Source organism: Mauremys reevesii, linkage group 4, assembly GCF_016161935.1.
Source record: "Mauremys reevesii isolate NIE-2019 linkage group 4, ASM1616193v1, whole genome shotgun sequence".
Lineage (NCBI taxonomy): Eukaryota > Metazoa > Chordata > Testudines > Geoemydidae > Mauremys > Mauremys reevesii.
In genome coordinates, this window is record NC_052626.1 from 143,297,187 (window position 1) to 143,312,147 (window position 14,961).

Sequence of the window (14,961 nt, forward strand, 5' to 3'; positions counted from 1 at the left end):
ACAGTGACGTCTGAGCGCTCTCTCCTGCAGTGTTGTGAGTTCCCAAGTACGCAGCCCAGCTTTGGATCTGAACAGGTTTGGTTTGAGGTGAAAAGGCCCAGTGTTGGGTCTCCATGAGAGTCTGTGATTCCTTCTATGAGGGCAGCCATTTTGAAGGGAACATGCTTCCCAAAATGGAGGAGGTCCTCATGCTGTCGTGCCAGCCTGGTCCTCATATTCGCTGTGTGAGGGTATCTGTCTTGCAGGGAATGTGCTCTCCAAATTGAAGCGCTTCATGCTGACAGGCGGGCCACCTTCTCACCAGAGATATTGTCCAGGGCACAGTGTGGTTATTGTTTGATGTGGCTGAGAACACCACTCCCCACACTAAACCCCACCATTGCACACCGCATTTGTGTGTGTCTTGTTTCCTTCGACACTGGCTCGGTGTCACGGAGTCACTGGGGAGATGCTCTGGAACTACTTCATACGAAGCCAGTCAGGACTGTGGGGGAGCCTCCTCTCTCTGAGCATACTGTCGCCCGGGCAAGAAGCTCACACAGCTTTGACCTTCCTGGGTCTGAGAAGGTAACAAATTTTTTAGACAGATGAAATGCAGTGGATCTAATTTACCTCGATTTCAGTAAGGCATTTGATACAGTTCCACATGGGGAATTATTAGCTAAATTGGAAAAGATGGGGATCAATATGAAAATTGAAAGGTGGAAAAGGAACTGGTTAAAGGGGAGACTACAATGGGTCATACTGAAAGGTGAATTGTCAGGCTGGAGGGAGGTTACTAGTGGAGTTCCTCAGGGATCGGTTTTGGGACCAATCTTATTTAATCTTTTTATTACTGACCTTGGCACAAAAAGTGGGAATGTGCTAATAAAGTTGGCGGATGACACAAAGCTGGGCAGTATTGCCAATACAGAGAAGGACTGGGATATCCTACAGGAAGATCTGGATGACCTTGTAAACTGGAGTAATAGTAATAGGATGAAATTTAATAGTGAAAAGTGCAAGGTCATGCATTTAGGGATTAATAACAAGACCTATTGTTATAAGCTGGGGGAGGCATCAGTTGGAAGTAACAGAGGAGGGGAAGGACCTCGGAGGACTGGCACACAGCATAGTGCAGGGGAGGAGTTGTCCCTGGCACAGCTAGGGCTCAGCAGGGAATTATCCCGGGAGTGGTCAGTGCTGAGCAGTATGTCTTTGTGGTTGCAGATGCCGGTGCAGTTCAAGGATGTGGCTGTGACTCTGACAGAGGCAGAGTGGTTGCTGTTGGATGAGGAGCAGAGGCAGCTGTATGGGACTGTCATGCAGGAGACTTACCAGAGCATTAGCTCACTGGGTTAGTTGGGTGATTATCCAAACTTCCTGCCTCATGTGGAAGCTCTGGGCAACGCTGTCTGGAAAATCGTAAATCTTTTCCTCCAAAAGTTGTTTTGAAAGAAACTAAAAATATTTTTTTCACAAATATTTCAAGTTTTTCAACAAGAACCAAATTGTCTGTCTCTGTTTTTTCCCCCATTCTTTCCTTTCTCTCCCCCCTGACTTTTACTGTTTTGGTACTGGGGGAATAAAGGAAAAATGAGAGAGAAAAAACCCAAACCCGGAAACTCTCTTGTTGAAAAGTAGAATTTTTTTAACATGGAAATAAAGTCTGTTTTTCATCCGAAAATTTTGTCAAACAAAAAAATTTTGATCAGCTCTGGCTGTGAGTAGAGCTGGACAGAAAATGGAGATTTTTTTCCATGGAAAATTTCAGTGGAAACTAATTTTTGTTTTGAGTTTTTTATAAATTTTCAGTGAAAAAAAAACAAAAAATGTTGAGCAAAGCAGAACATTTCTGCTAATTTTTATGTTCAATGTTCCAATTTTAGTTGAAAATAAAGTTTGGATGGCTAGTCTTTGAGCAGTTCTCTCGGTGAGTTCTCTGCTATGCCCAGGTCTGGCAGGCTCCTGGTAGCACAGTGAGGAACCAGAATTTTTGGCTTGTGAGAAATTTCACATTTCTAAAATTCAGACAACAAAGTCAGAAATTAGAAATTTCCCATGGAACTGAAATATTTGAAAAATTCTGTCTCAGAAGAGCCAAAATTGAATTTATAAACATCTCTCAGGGAGCCAGCCAATTTTGCAGCTTCATGGTTTCCACGGAAACTGTTTTGTTGGAAACTTTTTCTCCCATGTTTAGTTACAGGCTATTCCCTGGTCTCTTCGGTTCCTGGTGGGAGGTGGCATTAGAATCCCAGACTAATCTTTGCACCCCTTGTTTTCAAGGAGATTGAGAAACACAATACATGCACATGAAGCATAGAACTGCTTCAAACTTTCCCATCAAAATTATTTTCTATGGAAATTTGATTTTTCAACAAAACTGACATTTTCGCAAAAACTTTCCATCAAATATGTTGGGTGTCAGCTGCTGAAAACCCCCAAATGTGTGTGTTTTCATCAAAAGCCCGAAAAGGTTTTAAAAAAAGAACTCCCCCTTCCCCACCGCTTTTAATCAACATTTTTTTGAAAAGTAATTTCCTAAGCACCTCTGCGATGGGCTGGAAGCAAGAATCTCTGGGTAAGAGTCTCTGGCCTGGGTTATGCAGGAGCAAGTCTGGTCAAAACTCCAAATTTCTGTTTCGTTTCGACATTTCAAAATTTGTTTTCACCCCGAATCAGAACAAAACCAAATATCCTTGTAATTTCCCATGGAACAGACAGTCTGAAAAGTATTGTTTTAAAATGTGTTTTATTTTCATTTTTATATTATTTTTACATTATTTCATTATGTACGGTGCACACGAGGACATGTACTCTCATGTCATGATTTGTAATCTTACGACATAATAGTCAAAATATTTATTTATTTATTAAATACACTAAGGGCCATGGCTGCTTAGTACAGATTGAAACATCTTGACTTTATTTTCTAGATCAAAGTGTCTCCTGTTTATGTTGCAGTGAAACAGCTTGATACCTGTGGAACTAACGTGATGTAAATCTTGGAACTATCATGACATTGTTCTCTCTCTTCTACCCCTTCGCCCACCCTATGTTTTGTCTATTTAGATAATGGGAGTTCTTGTGGCACCTTAGAGACTAACAAAATTATTTGAGCATAAGCTTTCGTGGGCTACAGCCCACTTCTTCGGATGCCAGAAGTACTCCTGTTCTTTTTGCGGATACAAACTAACACGTCTGCTACTCTGAAACCTATTTAGATAATGTTACTGTTGTGTCTTTGTTTGTTGTGGTAACAGTTACATCGTTTTTTCCTTGTATTCCTCTGTCTGTCTGCATAGATCTGTTGTCTCTTGTTATGTACTAGACTATGAGCTTTTTCGGGTACAAACTGTCTATTTGTTGTGTGTTTGTACAGCACCTGGCGCAATAGGGTCCTGCTCCATGACTGGGGCTCTACGGCTTTACCATAACACAAACAATAAATAAATAAGAAACCGCAGCACAAACAGGAGACACTTTGAACTACGTCCTGCGATGCCCTGCCCATAATGTAAACAATGTAATTTAGAAAATATTCAAAACAACATTTATTTTGCAGTATTTTCATTTTTTATATTTTCCAAAGAATTTTCATTTTGAAAATTATTTGCTTGTGTGAAAAAATGTCCTTAAGTTGAAATGGCACTGTCCAAAGGAAACATTTTTTTTTGTAGAATTTTACGTACCTGGCTCGGTGCAGGAGGCCAGACTGGCTGGATAGAATGGGCCCTGCTGGCCTTTGAACCTGTGATGCTATCCTGGGGTTCCCTATCTGAGTACACACATGCACGCACGCCCCCACACACACGCTGCCTGTATTCCCTGCCTGCCTGAGCTGGGGTTCCTGCTCCAGCAGAGAGTGCTCTTATCTGTCTCTGTGGATTCAGAGTTGTCACCGTTGGGTTGTGCCTGCCCCTCCTCCCACTGGTTGTCACACTTCCCCATCGTCCCCTCCCCAGCAGAGAGGGACCTTTGTACCAAGGCCTGGGGCTCGCTGACAGCGCCCTTATTGCATCTTTTCTCTTCCCCATGGGCAGGTTGTCCGGTTCGCAAACCAGCCCTGATCTCTCAGCTGGAGCGAGGGGAGGAGCCGTGCATCCCCGATTCCCCAGCCCCTGAGGAGCAGGAGACCCAGAGGGACATCCCAACAGGTGAGGGATGAATCAGCCAGCTCAGAAAGTAAAATCCTGGGATCCCAGCCACAAGTTCCCATGGCAGTGCCTCCTGGCTGCGTCTGCTGAGCCAGGGGGAAGGCAGAGCTTAGTCACACAGCCAGGAGCTCCTGCAGCCCTGCGCCACGGCCGGATTCACTGAGCCATGGGGGAGGCAGAATCAAGACATGTTCTGCCTTTCCTTTCCACTCCTCACCACGGTGAATCCAGGCATGAGACTCTCACGGTCACCACTTCCAAGCTACTGTTACTCTGACATCCACCAGGCTTGGGTGTGTACAGCGATGCAGTAGTGCAGATAGCTGCATGATCGGGAAGCGTGGCCTGGTGCTTACTCGCTGGCCTTGGATGTTGAAGACTTGGCTTCTGTTTGACCTCTGACACAGACTCCCTGTGTGACCCTGGGCAAGTCATTTAGTCCCTGTGTGTGTCAGTTCCCATCCCAGGGGATAACAGCCCTGCCCTGCCTCCCAGGCGTGCATGTGGATAAACACATTAAGGATTGTGAGGTGCCTGCATACTATGGTGCTGGGGCCTGTCAATACCAGAGATAGACAGACACTTTAGAATCATAGAATCTCAGGGTTGGAAGGGACCTCAGGAGGTCATCTACTCCAACCCCCCCTGCTCAAAGCACAGGCGCCGACTCCGTGGGTGCGCCGGGGCTGGAGCACCCACGGGGAAAAATTGGTGGGTGCTCTGCACCCACCGACAGTTCTCCGCCCCACCCCACCCCTGCTGCCGCTCACCTCCGCCTCCTCCCCTGAGTGTGCCTTCCCTGCTTCTCCCAGTGCTTGCTGCCGCGGAACAGCTGTTTCGTGGCGTAACAAGCTGTGGGAGAGAGGCGGGAGGAGCGGGAACACGGCACACTCAGGGGAGGAGGCGGAGAAGAGGCAAGACCGGGGCGGGGAATTGGGAAAGGAGTTCAATAGGGGCAGGGAGGGGGCGGAGTTGAGGTGGGGACTTTGGGGAAGGGGTTAGAATGGGGGTGGGGCAGGGGTGAATTTGGGGCGGGGCCAGGGGTCGCGAGCACCCACCGGCACCAGGAGAAGTTGGCACCTGTGGCTCAAAGCAGGACCAATCCCCAACTAAATCATCCCAGCCAGGGCTTTGTCAAGACTGACCTTAAAAACCTCCAAGGAAGGAGATTCCACCACCTCCCTAGGTAACCCATTCCAGTGCTTCACCACCTTCCTAGTGAAATAGTGTTTCCTAATATCCAACCTAAACCTCCCCCACTGCAACTTGAGACCATTACTCCTTGTAATGAGAACAGTCTAGATCCATCCTCTTTGGAACCCCCTTTCAGGTAGTTGAAAGCAGCTATCAAATCCCCCCTCACTCTTCTCTTCTGCAGACTAAACAATCCCAGTCCCCTCACCTCTCCTCATAAGTCTTGTGCTCCAGCCCCCTAATCATTTTTGTTGCCCTCTGCTGGACTCTTTCCAATTTTTCCACATCCTTCTTGTAGTGTGGGGCCCAAAACTGGACACAGTACTCCAGATGAGGCCTCACCAATGTCAAATAGAGGGGAATGATCATGTCCCTTGATCTGCTGGCAATTCCCCTACTTATACAGCCCAAAATGCCAGTAGCCTTCTTGGCAACAAGGGCACACTGCTGACTCATATCCAGCTTCTTGTCTACAGTAACCCCTAGGGCCTTTTCTGCAGAACTGCTGCCTAGCCATTTGGTCCCTAGTCTGCAGCAGTGCATGGGATTCTTCCATCCTATGTGCAGGACTCTGCACTTGTCCTTGTTGAACCTCATCAGGTTTCTTTTGGCCGAATCCTCTAATTTGTCTAGGTTCCTCTGTATCCTATCCCTACCCTCTGGCGTATCTACCATTCCTCCCAGTTTAGTGTCATCTGCAAACTTGCTGATCATTAATGAAGACATGGAACAAAACCGGCCCCAGAACCGACCCTTGGGGGCACTCTGCTTGATACCAGCTGCCAACTAGACATGGAGCCATTGATCATTATCCGTTGAGCCCAATGATCTAGCCAGCTTTCTATCCACCTTATAGACCATTCATCCAGCCCATACGTCTTTAACTTTGTGGCAAGAACACTCTGGGAAACTGTATCAAAAGCTTCCCTAAAGTCAAGGAATAAGACGTCCACTGCTTTCCCCTCATCCACAGAGCCAGTTATCTCCTCATAGAAGGAAATTAGGTTAGTCAGGCATGACTTGCCCTTAGTGAATCCATGCTGACTGTTCCTGATCACTTTCTTCTTCTCTAAGTGCTTCAAAATTGATTCCTTGAGGACCTGCTCCATGATTTTTCCAGGGACTGAGGTGAGGCTGACTGGCTTGTAGTTCCCCGGATCCTTCTCCTTCCCTTTTTTAAAGATGGGCACTACATTAGCCTTTTTCCAGTCATCCTGGACTGCCCCCGATCACCATGAGTTTTCAAAGATAATGGCCAATGGTTCTGCAATCAAATCCGCCAACTCCTTTAGCACCCTCAGATGCAGTGCATCCAGCCCCATGGACTTGTGCTTGTCCAGCTTTTCTAAATAGTCCCGAACCACTTCTTTCTCCACCGAGGGCTGATCACCTTCTCCCCATACTGTGCTGCCCAGTGCAGCAGTCTGGGAGCTGACCTTGTTTGTGAAGACAGAGGCAAAAAAAGCATTGAGTACTTCAGCTTTTTCCACATCCTCTGTCACTAGGTTGCCTCTCCCATTCAGTAAGGGGCCCACACTTTCCTTGACCTTTTTCTTGTTGCTAACATACCTGTAGAAACCCTTCTTGTTACTCTTAACATCCTTTGCTAGCTGCAACTCCAAGTGTGATTTGGCCTTCCTGATTTCACTCCTGCATGCCTGAGCAATATTTTTATACTCCTCCCTGGTCATTTGTCCAATCTTCCACTTCTTGTAAGCTTCTTTTTGTGTTTAAGATCAGCAAGGATTTACTGTTAAGCCAAGCTGGTCAGCTGCCATATTTACTATTCTTTCTACACATCGGAATGCTTTGTTCCTGCAACCTCAATAAGGATTCTTTAAAATACAGCCAGCTCTCCTGGACTTCTTTCTCCCTCATGTATTAGAGGAGTAGCCGTGTTAGTCTGGATCTGTAAAAGCAGCAAAGAATCCTGTGGCACCTTATAGACTAACAGTTAGTCTATAAGGTTAGTCTATTAGTCTATAAGGTGCCACAGGACTCTTTGCTGCTTTCTCCCTCATGTTATTCTCCCAGGGGATCCTGCCCACCAGTTCCCTGAGTGAGACAAAGTCTGCATTTGTGAAGTCCAGGGTCCATATTCAGCTGCTCTCCTTTCTTCCTTGTGTCAGGATCCTGAACTCAACCATCTCATGGTCACTGCCTCCCAGGTTCCCATCCACTTTTGCTTCCCCTACTAATTCTTCCCAGTTTGTGAGCAGCAGGTCTAGAAGAGCTCTGCCCCTCGTTGGTTCCTCCAGCACATGCACCAGGAAACTGTCCCCTACACTTTCCAAAAACTTCCTGGATTGTCTGTGCACCGCTGTATTGCTCTCCCAGCAGATATCAGGGTGATTGAAGTCCCCCATGAGAACCAGCACCTGTAATCTAGTAACTTCTGTTAGTTGCCTGAAGAAAGTCTAGTCCACCTCATCCCCCTGGTCTGGTGGTCTATAGCAGACTCCCACCACGACATCACCCTTGTTGCTCACACTTCTAAACTTAATCCAGAGACTCTCTGGTTTTTCTGAAGTTTCATACGGGAGCTCTGAGCAGACATACTGCTCTCTTACATACAGTGCAACTCCCCCACCTTTTCTGCCCTGCCTCTCCTTCCTGAACAGTTTATATCCATCCATGACAGTACTCCAGTCATGTGAGTTATCCCACCAAGTCTCTGTTATTCCAATCACATCATATTTCCTTGACTGTGCCAGGATTTCCAGTTCTCTCTGCTTGTTTCCCAGGCTTTTTGCATTTGTATATACTATAATACACAGTTAAACAGCTGCACTGGGCCGTGTGGATGTCCTTGTTCTGGTTTTAACCAAGTTTGTTTTGATTCAGTTCCATGCAAATGGAAACAGTTTGCCCTGGTTTAGATAACAGGGTTACTTTGGAGCTGGCTGGAGATTTTTTCCATCACAAAATGATGATTTGCCAAATTTGAAGCGTTCCATGAAAAAATCTCAGTTCTGAAAGAATTTGGGCAGAAAGCAGGCCGGGGACTGACAAAAACCTGCCTGGTGTCTCGCCAGCTCGTCCCTCCCCAGCGCTTCAGCAGCTCACCAGGAGGGCTGCCCCCTGGCCTGGGGTTTCTGAACTACAGAGGCACCAGGAGCCTGGAAGCACTGGGATACCCGGCTCCCAAGCTCCCAGGGCCATCAGCAGCTGGCCGGGTGGCTGCCCCAGAGCTGGGGCTCCCAGGCGCTCCTGACTCCACGGCACCGGCCTGGACGGGCAGCCGGGAATCCCAGGGAGCACATTTCATTTCACACACACGTTCCTGCAGCTCGGTGTGTCCCAAACCAAGTATTGCGGGGTTCAAGTTGTGGGGAACATTTCCAGTTTTTGTTTTTTCGTCCCAATTTGGGACAAACTTTTTTCCAAAAACTCGAATATTTTTTGTGAACTTTGAATTCCACTTTCCAGGCAGTGTTAGTTTAGATCCCTCTGCTGGCTTCCCCCTGCGCCTGGGGCTCGGCTCACGCACCACTTCTCTCTTAGTCCCCACAGGCACGGGGAGGAGGCTGGGCGCTGAGGATCTGGCTGTGCAGCACCACGGGGAGGCGGAGGCACCTGTCAAAGCAGCTCCAACGCCAAAGGCCTCACCAAGGCAGCCCAAGAGGAAAGCGCCCCAGAGCCCTGGCCGGACGAGAAAGAAACCCTCTCTGGATGGAGAAGAGCCAGCAGCCCCCTCTGAGGGTGGGAAACAGCAGCTCCCCACCTGTCCCATGTACCTGCAACAGCCGCTTCCTTCTGTGCGCATGCAACAGCCTTTCCTTCCTGTACGCAGGAAACAGCCACTGCCTGTTGTGCACAGGGAACAGCCGCCCTCCACTCCTGGCAGGGAACAGCCGCTCCCTCCCCTGAGCAGGGAACAGCCGCTCCCTCCCCTGAGCAGGGAACAGCCGCCCCATCCTGTGTGCCGGGAACAGCCGCCCCCTCCCCTGAGCAGAGAACAGCCTGTCTCCCCCCTGAGCAGGGAACAGCCGCCCCCTCCCCTGAGCAGGGAACAGCCTGTTCCTCCTGTGTGCCAGGAACAGCCGCCCCCTACTCCTGACAGGGAACAGCCGTCCCCTCCTGTGTGCCAGGAACAGCCGTCCCCTCCTGTGTGCCAGGAACAGCCGCCCCCTCCCCTGAGCAGGGAACAGCCGCCCCCTCCGCTAAGCAGGGAACAGCCTGTTCCTCCTGTGTGCCAGGAACAGCCGCCCCCTACTCCTGACAGGGAACAGCCGCCCCCTCCGCTAAGCAGGGAACAGCCACCCTCCACTCTTGGCAGGGAACATCCATCCCCCTCTATGCACAAGGAACAGCCACTCTCTCCTCTGTGCATTGGACAGCTGCTTCCTGCCCTGCACAGGACACAGCCACACCCCACTCTCAGCCAGGCACAGCAGCCCCCTCTGTCGTCTCCCGTTAATTCCTGCTGCACAGACCTGGTCATGGGAGGATCCCCTACTAGCAATAGCCTGCCCCAGTCTAAGAGGTGCAACCAGTGCCCTGAGTGTGGCCGGGGCTTCAGGCAGAGCTCAGACCTGCAACGGCACCGGCGCATCCACACGGGAGAGAAGCCTTTCCACTGCCCGGTGTGCGAGAAGAGCTTCCGGCTGCAGTCCAACCTGATCGTGCACCACCGCACGCACACCGGGGAGCGGCCCTACCAGTGCGGGGAGTGCGGCCGCACCTTTTCGCAGAGCTCCAGCCTCCGGACCCACAGTAAGATCCACTTGGACCAGAAACCCTATGTTTGCTCTGTGTGCAGCAAGAGCTTCCACCACAACTCAAATCTCGTCCTCCACCAGCGCACCCACACCGGCGAGCGGCCCTACGAATGCAGCGTCTGCGACAAGCGCTTCAGTGACCGCTCCACTCTGGCTCAGCACCGACGTGTCCACACGGGAGAGCGCCCCTACGCCTGCCCTGAGTGCGGGAAGTGCTTCAGCCAGGCCTCACACCTGGTCAAACACCGACGCACCCACGCGGGGCCCTGCACCGTGCTGGCCGGGGACACAGCTGTCCCCCAAAATAGGCCTGGCACAGGGGAGAAGAGAGACACTCCTAGACACAGACCAGACAGAGGGGTAGAAAGAGCCGCCCCCAGAGACAGGCCAGCCAAGGATAGAGCTCCTTCCAGACATGGGCCGGGAATGGGGGATGAGAGAGCCACTCCCCAAAATGGCCCTGGTACAAGACAGGAGCGAGACACCCCCAGAGATGGGCTGGGCACAGCGGAGGAAAGACAGCATGGTAAGATGTGCTGTCTCTGAAAGACGTTTTGGCAGGGAGAAGGAGAGAGAGGCCTCAAAAGACACATCAGCCACAAGGAAGGACACAGCTACCACCAGTCACACACCGGGCATAGGTATGGTGAAAGCAGCAACAAAAACCATATTGGCTACAGGGAAGGAAAGATTGACCCCCCCCAAACCTGGGGCCGATGAGAGGAGAGCTGCCCCTCAAAATGGGCTGGGCATGGGGGAGGACAGAGCCACTCCAGACCATGCCACAAAGAATGCCAAACAAAAGATGCACCAGCCGTGGATGAGGAGAGAGGAGCCCTGAAAGATGCACTGAAGGCGGCGAAGGACAAAGCAGCAACAAAAGATGCATCAGTAGAGGGGAAGGGAGAGTCACCCAGAAACTTGCTTCAGATGGGGAGGAGAGAGAGGCCTCAAGAGACAGTCTGACCACGGGGAAGGGGAGAGCCGCCCCCAAACCCGCACTGGCCACGGGGAAGGGGAGAGCCGCCTTGAAACATGCTCCAGGTACACAAGGCCCAGACTCCAGGGTTGCCCTCTCATGTCACTGCATGGTACGGACAGGGATGACTCATTGGGGGGTAGAGCCTGTGGGGAGCCCTGTCACTGAGCAGTAGGGTTGGGGATGACTCATAGGAACATGCATTAAGCTGGGGGTTCACAGACCAGGTGTGAAACCCCATCAATGTGCAGGCGGGCAGTAATGCCAATGCCATAGGCTCACGCTTAGGCAGCAACGGAGAAGCTGGCCTGGCGGGGGATGCAGTTACAGCTCAGAGGGGACGGGCAGCACGAAGGCACTTCTGGCACCGCAGAGAGGCCCCGCTGGACCCGGAGCTGGTGGAGCGAATGGCTGGCACTTAACATGCAACCACAGACATCTCTGTGTGGGGAGCTAAAACCTGCTAAAAAACAGAAATATGTTCAGGTTCTTGCCAGAAATGGTCTGTTATCAGGTGTTTGGTTTTCCAACAGAAAGTAGCTCTGTAGTGCAGTGAGTCGATATCCCCTCCCCAAGAGCACAATTTTAGAGGTGTCAGGCATATCTCCTTATAGTCTTATCCCGATCTCATAGAGCTAGAAGGGACCCTGAAAGGTCATTGAGTCCAGCCCTCTGCCTTTACTAGCAGGACCAAGTACTGATTTTGCCCCAGATCTCTAAGTGGCCCTCTCAAGGATTGAACTCACAACCCTGGGTTTAGTAGGTCAATGCTCAAACCACTGAGCTATTGTACCCAATGAGTGGGGGATGATGTTACAGAGGTGGCAAAAGGGACTGCCATGGAGTCACTCACCACACTGGCGCCTCCTGCTGGGCATTTTGGGAATTAGCTCAGTCCCAGCAGGTGCAGCCTTGGGTGGTGGTGGGACTCCCATCCTTGCCTCTGCTTGCAGGCCCCTAAATGGCTCCTTTCTGCTCGGCATCTACTTTGTGGCGCAGCCCCCCGGCCGTCTCACCAGCCGGTTTCCCCCCGTTCTGGGGAACTCCTCCAACAAGAGTCCAGCCACTTCTCACAGTGGCTTGGCAGTCCACAGCCGGGCAGCTAGTGGGGGAGGGGGGCAGGTCTGCTCACTACTCTGGGCCCCAGCCCAGGGACCCTGCAAACAGCAGCTTCTTCCTTCCAGCCCACTGTCTATTCCCTGAGCCACTTTCCCGCAGCCTCAGTTCCTTCTGCTCCTGCTCCTGCCTCTGGCTCCAGCTCCTTTGCCCTCTTCCCAGAGCCTTGAGCCTGTAAGTCCTGGCAGCCCGTCAGGAGCTCTCCCTAGCTCCCCCGGTCCCTGCTAGCACCTGCCCTTCCCCAGGTGCTGGTGTCTCTGTAGCCAGTGCACCCTGTCACAGTGACATACAGAGGATATACCATCCTCCTGCTCTTAAGCAGAGGGGACCACTGGGCCCTCTAAGATACCGCACAGGCATCCACATCACCAGCATCAGCAGAGCTTCCCAGTTACGAGAGCAAGCAAACCATTTGTGTTCTAAATAAATTCATAGCCTAGGCTCCACAATAACCTTAACTCTGACCCCAACCCAACTCATGAGACTATGACACCATGTGTCATGACATACTAGTGGCTTATGAGGCTTCAGGGAGTAAGCAGGTCTGTTCTCATGCTGCTTCTGCATGTGCCTGAATTGAGAGGCGAGGTGTTTGGGTTTGTTGCTGTCACTGAGGCTGAAGTGGACGCAGGGTCCATGCAGAAGCCGGTGGGTTGTTGCTTCGATCTACAACACAGTTGTTGATGGAATTTCCAATGTGAGACTCCAAATCCTTCAATTCAGTGCTAAGATTGTTTTGAGGACCCTTAACTATGTATTTCTTGACTTTCAAAACTTTGGGTTGCTGGATTTTTTTATGTTAGCTTTGAATTTCCAGCATTTTATAGAAAAATACAGTTTGTTGTAACACGGTTGTCTCATCTTAATTGTTAACTATTTACAGTCAAGTGTGTATCTTAACACAGTTCTTTGGGAATTTCCTGTGTTTGGTTTTTGTTGGGTTTTGAAAAAGAATTGTAAGACACACATGTGACAATTTCCTGTAGATGATTCTATCTCCCCAATAGTGAGATTATGGGATGGAGCCAGCTTCTGGAAACCCTGACTCCGGTGACTAGATTCCCCCTCAAAGGGCCTGATCCAAAACCCCTTGAAGGTCAATGGAAAGACTTAACTGGGCTTTGGACAGGCCCATGTAGGACTGGAAGGGACCTCATCAAGTCCAGCCCTCTGCCCTGAGACAGAACTAAGTAAACCTAGGCCATCCTTGACAGGTGTTTGTCCAACCTGTTCTTAGAAACCTCCAGTGATGGGGATTCCACAACCTCCCTTGGAAGTCTCTTCCAAAGCTTAACTCCCTTTATAGTTAAAAAGTTTTTCCTAATATCTAGATCTCCTTTGCTGCAGATTAAGCCCTTTACTTCTTGTCCCAGCCTGAGTGTACATGTGCATGAGTTATGTAAGATTTACTGATTTACCAAGATGAGCGCTGCCCTGACAGTTGAGAAGCGAGTGGCGATAGCCCTGTGGAAGCTTGCAATGCCTGACTGCTACCGGTCAGTCAGGAATCAATTTGGAGTGGGCACATCTACTGTGGAGACTGCTGTGATCAAGTAGTCAATGCAATCACTGACGTTCTGCTATCGAGGGTAGTGACTCTGGGAAATGTGCAGGTCATAGTGGATGGCGTTGCTGCAATGGGATTCCCAAACTCTGGTGGGGAGATAGACAGAACGTATATCCCTATCTTAGCACCGGACCATCTTGCCAACCAGTACATAAACCGCAAGGGGTACTTCTCGATGGTGCTGCAAGCAGCAGTGGATCACAAGGAACATTTCACCGACATCAATGTGGGATGGCCGCGAAAGGTGCATGACGCTCGCGTCTTTAGGAACTCTGGGCTTTTTGAGCAGCTGCAAGAAGGGACTTACTTCCCAGACTATAAAATTACTGTTGGGGATGCTGAAATGCCAATAGTTATTCCTGGAGACCCAGCCTATCCCTTGCTCCCATGGCTCATGAAGCCATACACAGGCAGCCTGGACAGTAGTAAGGAGCAGTTCTACTATAGGCTGAGCAAGTGCAGAATGGTGGTAGAATGTTCCTTTGGACGTTTAAAAGCTCGCTGGCGCTGTTTGCTGACTAGGTTAGACCTCAGCACAATCAATATTCCCATTGTTATTACTGATTGCTGTGTGCTCCATAATATCTGTGAGAGTAAAGGAGAAATGTTTATGGTGAGGTGGGAGATTGAGGCAAATCACCTGGCTGCCAGTTTTGAACAGCCAGATATCAGGACGATTAGAAGAGCACAGCTAGGCGCGCTGTGCATCAGAGAGGCTTTGAAAACCAGTTTCATGACTGGCCAGGCTACGGTGTGACAATTGTGTGTGTTTCTCTTCAATGCAAACCTGCCCCCTTTGTTGATTTTAATTCCCTGTAAGCCAACCACCCTCCCCCCTGCCGATCACAGCTGGTAAAGGAAATAAAGTCACTATTGTTTTGAAACCATGCATTCTTTCTTCATTAATTAAAAAAAAAGGGAGATAACTGACAAGGTATCCCGGGTAGGGTAGGGGAGGAGGGAAGGACAAGGCCACATTGCTTATTGTAGCCACACTACAAATCAAAACTGTTTGAATGGCAGCCTTCTGTTGCTTGGGCCATCCTCTGGAGTGGAGTGGCTGGGTGCCCGGAGCCTCCCCCCACTGTGTTCTTGGCCGTCTGGGTGAGGAGGATATGGAACTTGGGGAGGAGGGCAGGCGGTTGTACAGTGGATGCAGGGAGGGTCTGTGCTCTTGTTGGCTTTTCTGCAGCTCCACCAGATGCCTGAGCCTGTCCGTTTGCTCCCTTATTAGCCTCAGCATTG

At 50.2% G+C, this 14,961-nt stretch overlaps 1 protein-coding gene across 4 annotated transcripts in view; it reads left to right on the top strand.

The window, feature by feature from the left end:
• Positions 1-14,044, top strand: part of LOC120403135 (neurotrophin receptor-interacting factor homolog) — a 31,375-nt gene extending 17,331 nt beyond the window's left edge. For all 4 annotated transcript variants that reach the window (XM_039533900.1, XM_039533901.1, XM_039533899.1 and 1 more), the window contains exons 3-5: positions 1,210-1,336; positions 4,026-4,139; positions 8,838-14,044. In XM_039533900.1, coding sequence (XP_039389834.1) covers positions 1,210-1,336; positions 4,026-4,139; positions 8,838-10,600 — 2,004 coding nt within the window. In that variant the 3' untranslated portion in view covers positions 10,601-14,044. The remainder of the gene's footprint in view (positions 1-1,209; positions 1,337-4,025; positions 4,140-8,837) is intronic.
• Positions 14,045-14,961: the final 917 nt, after the last annotated feature.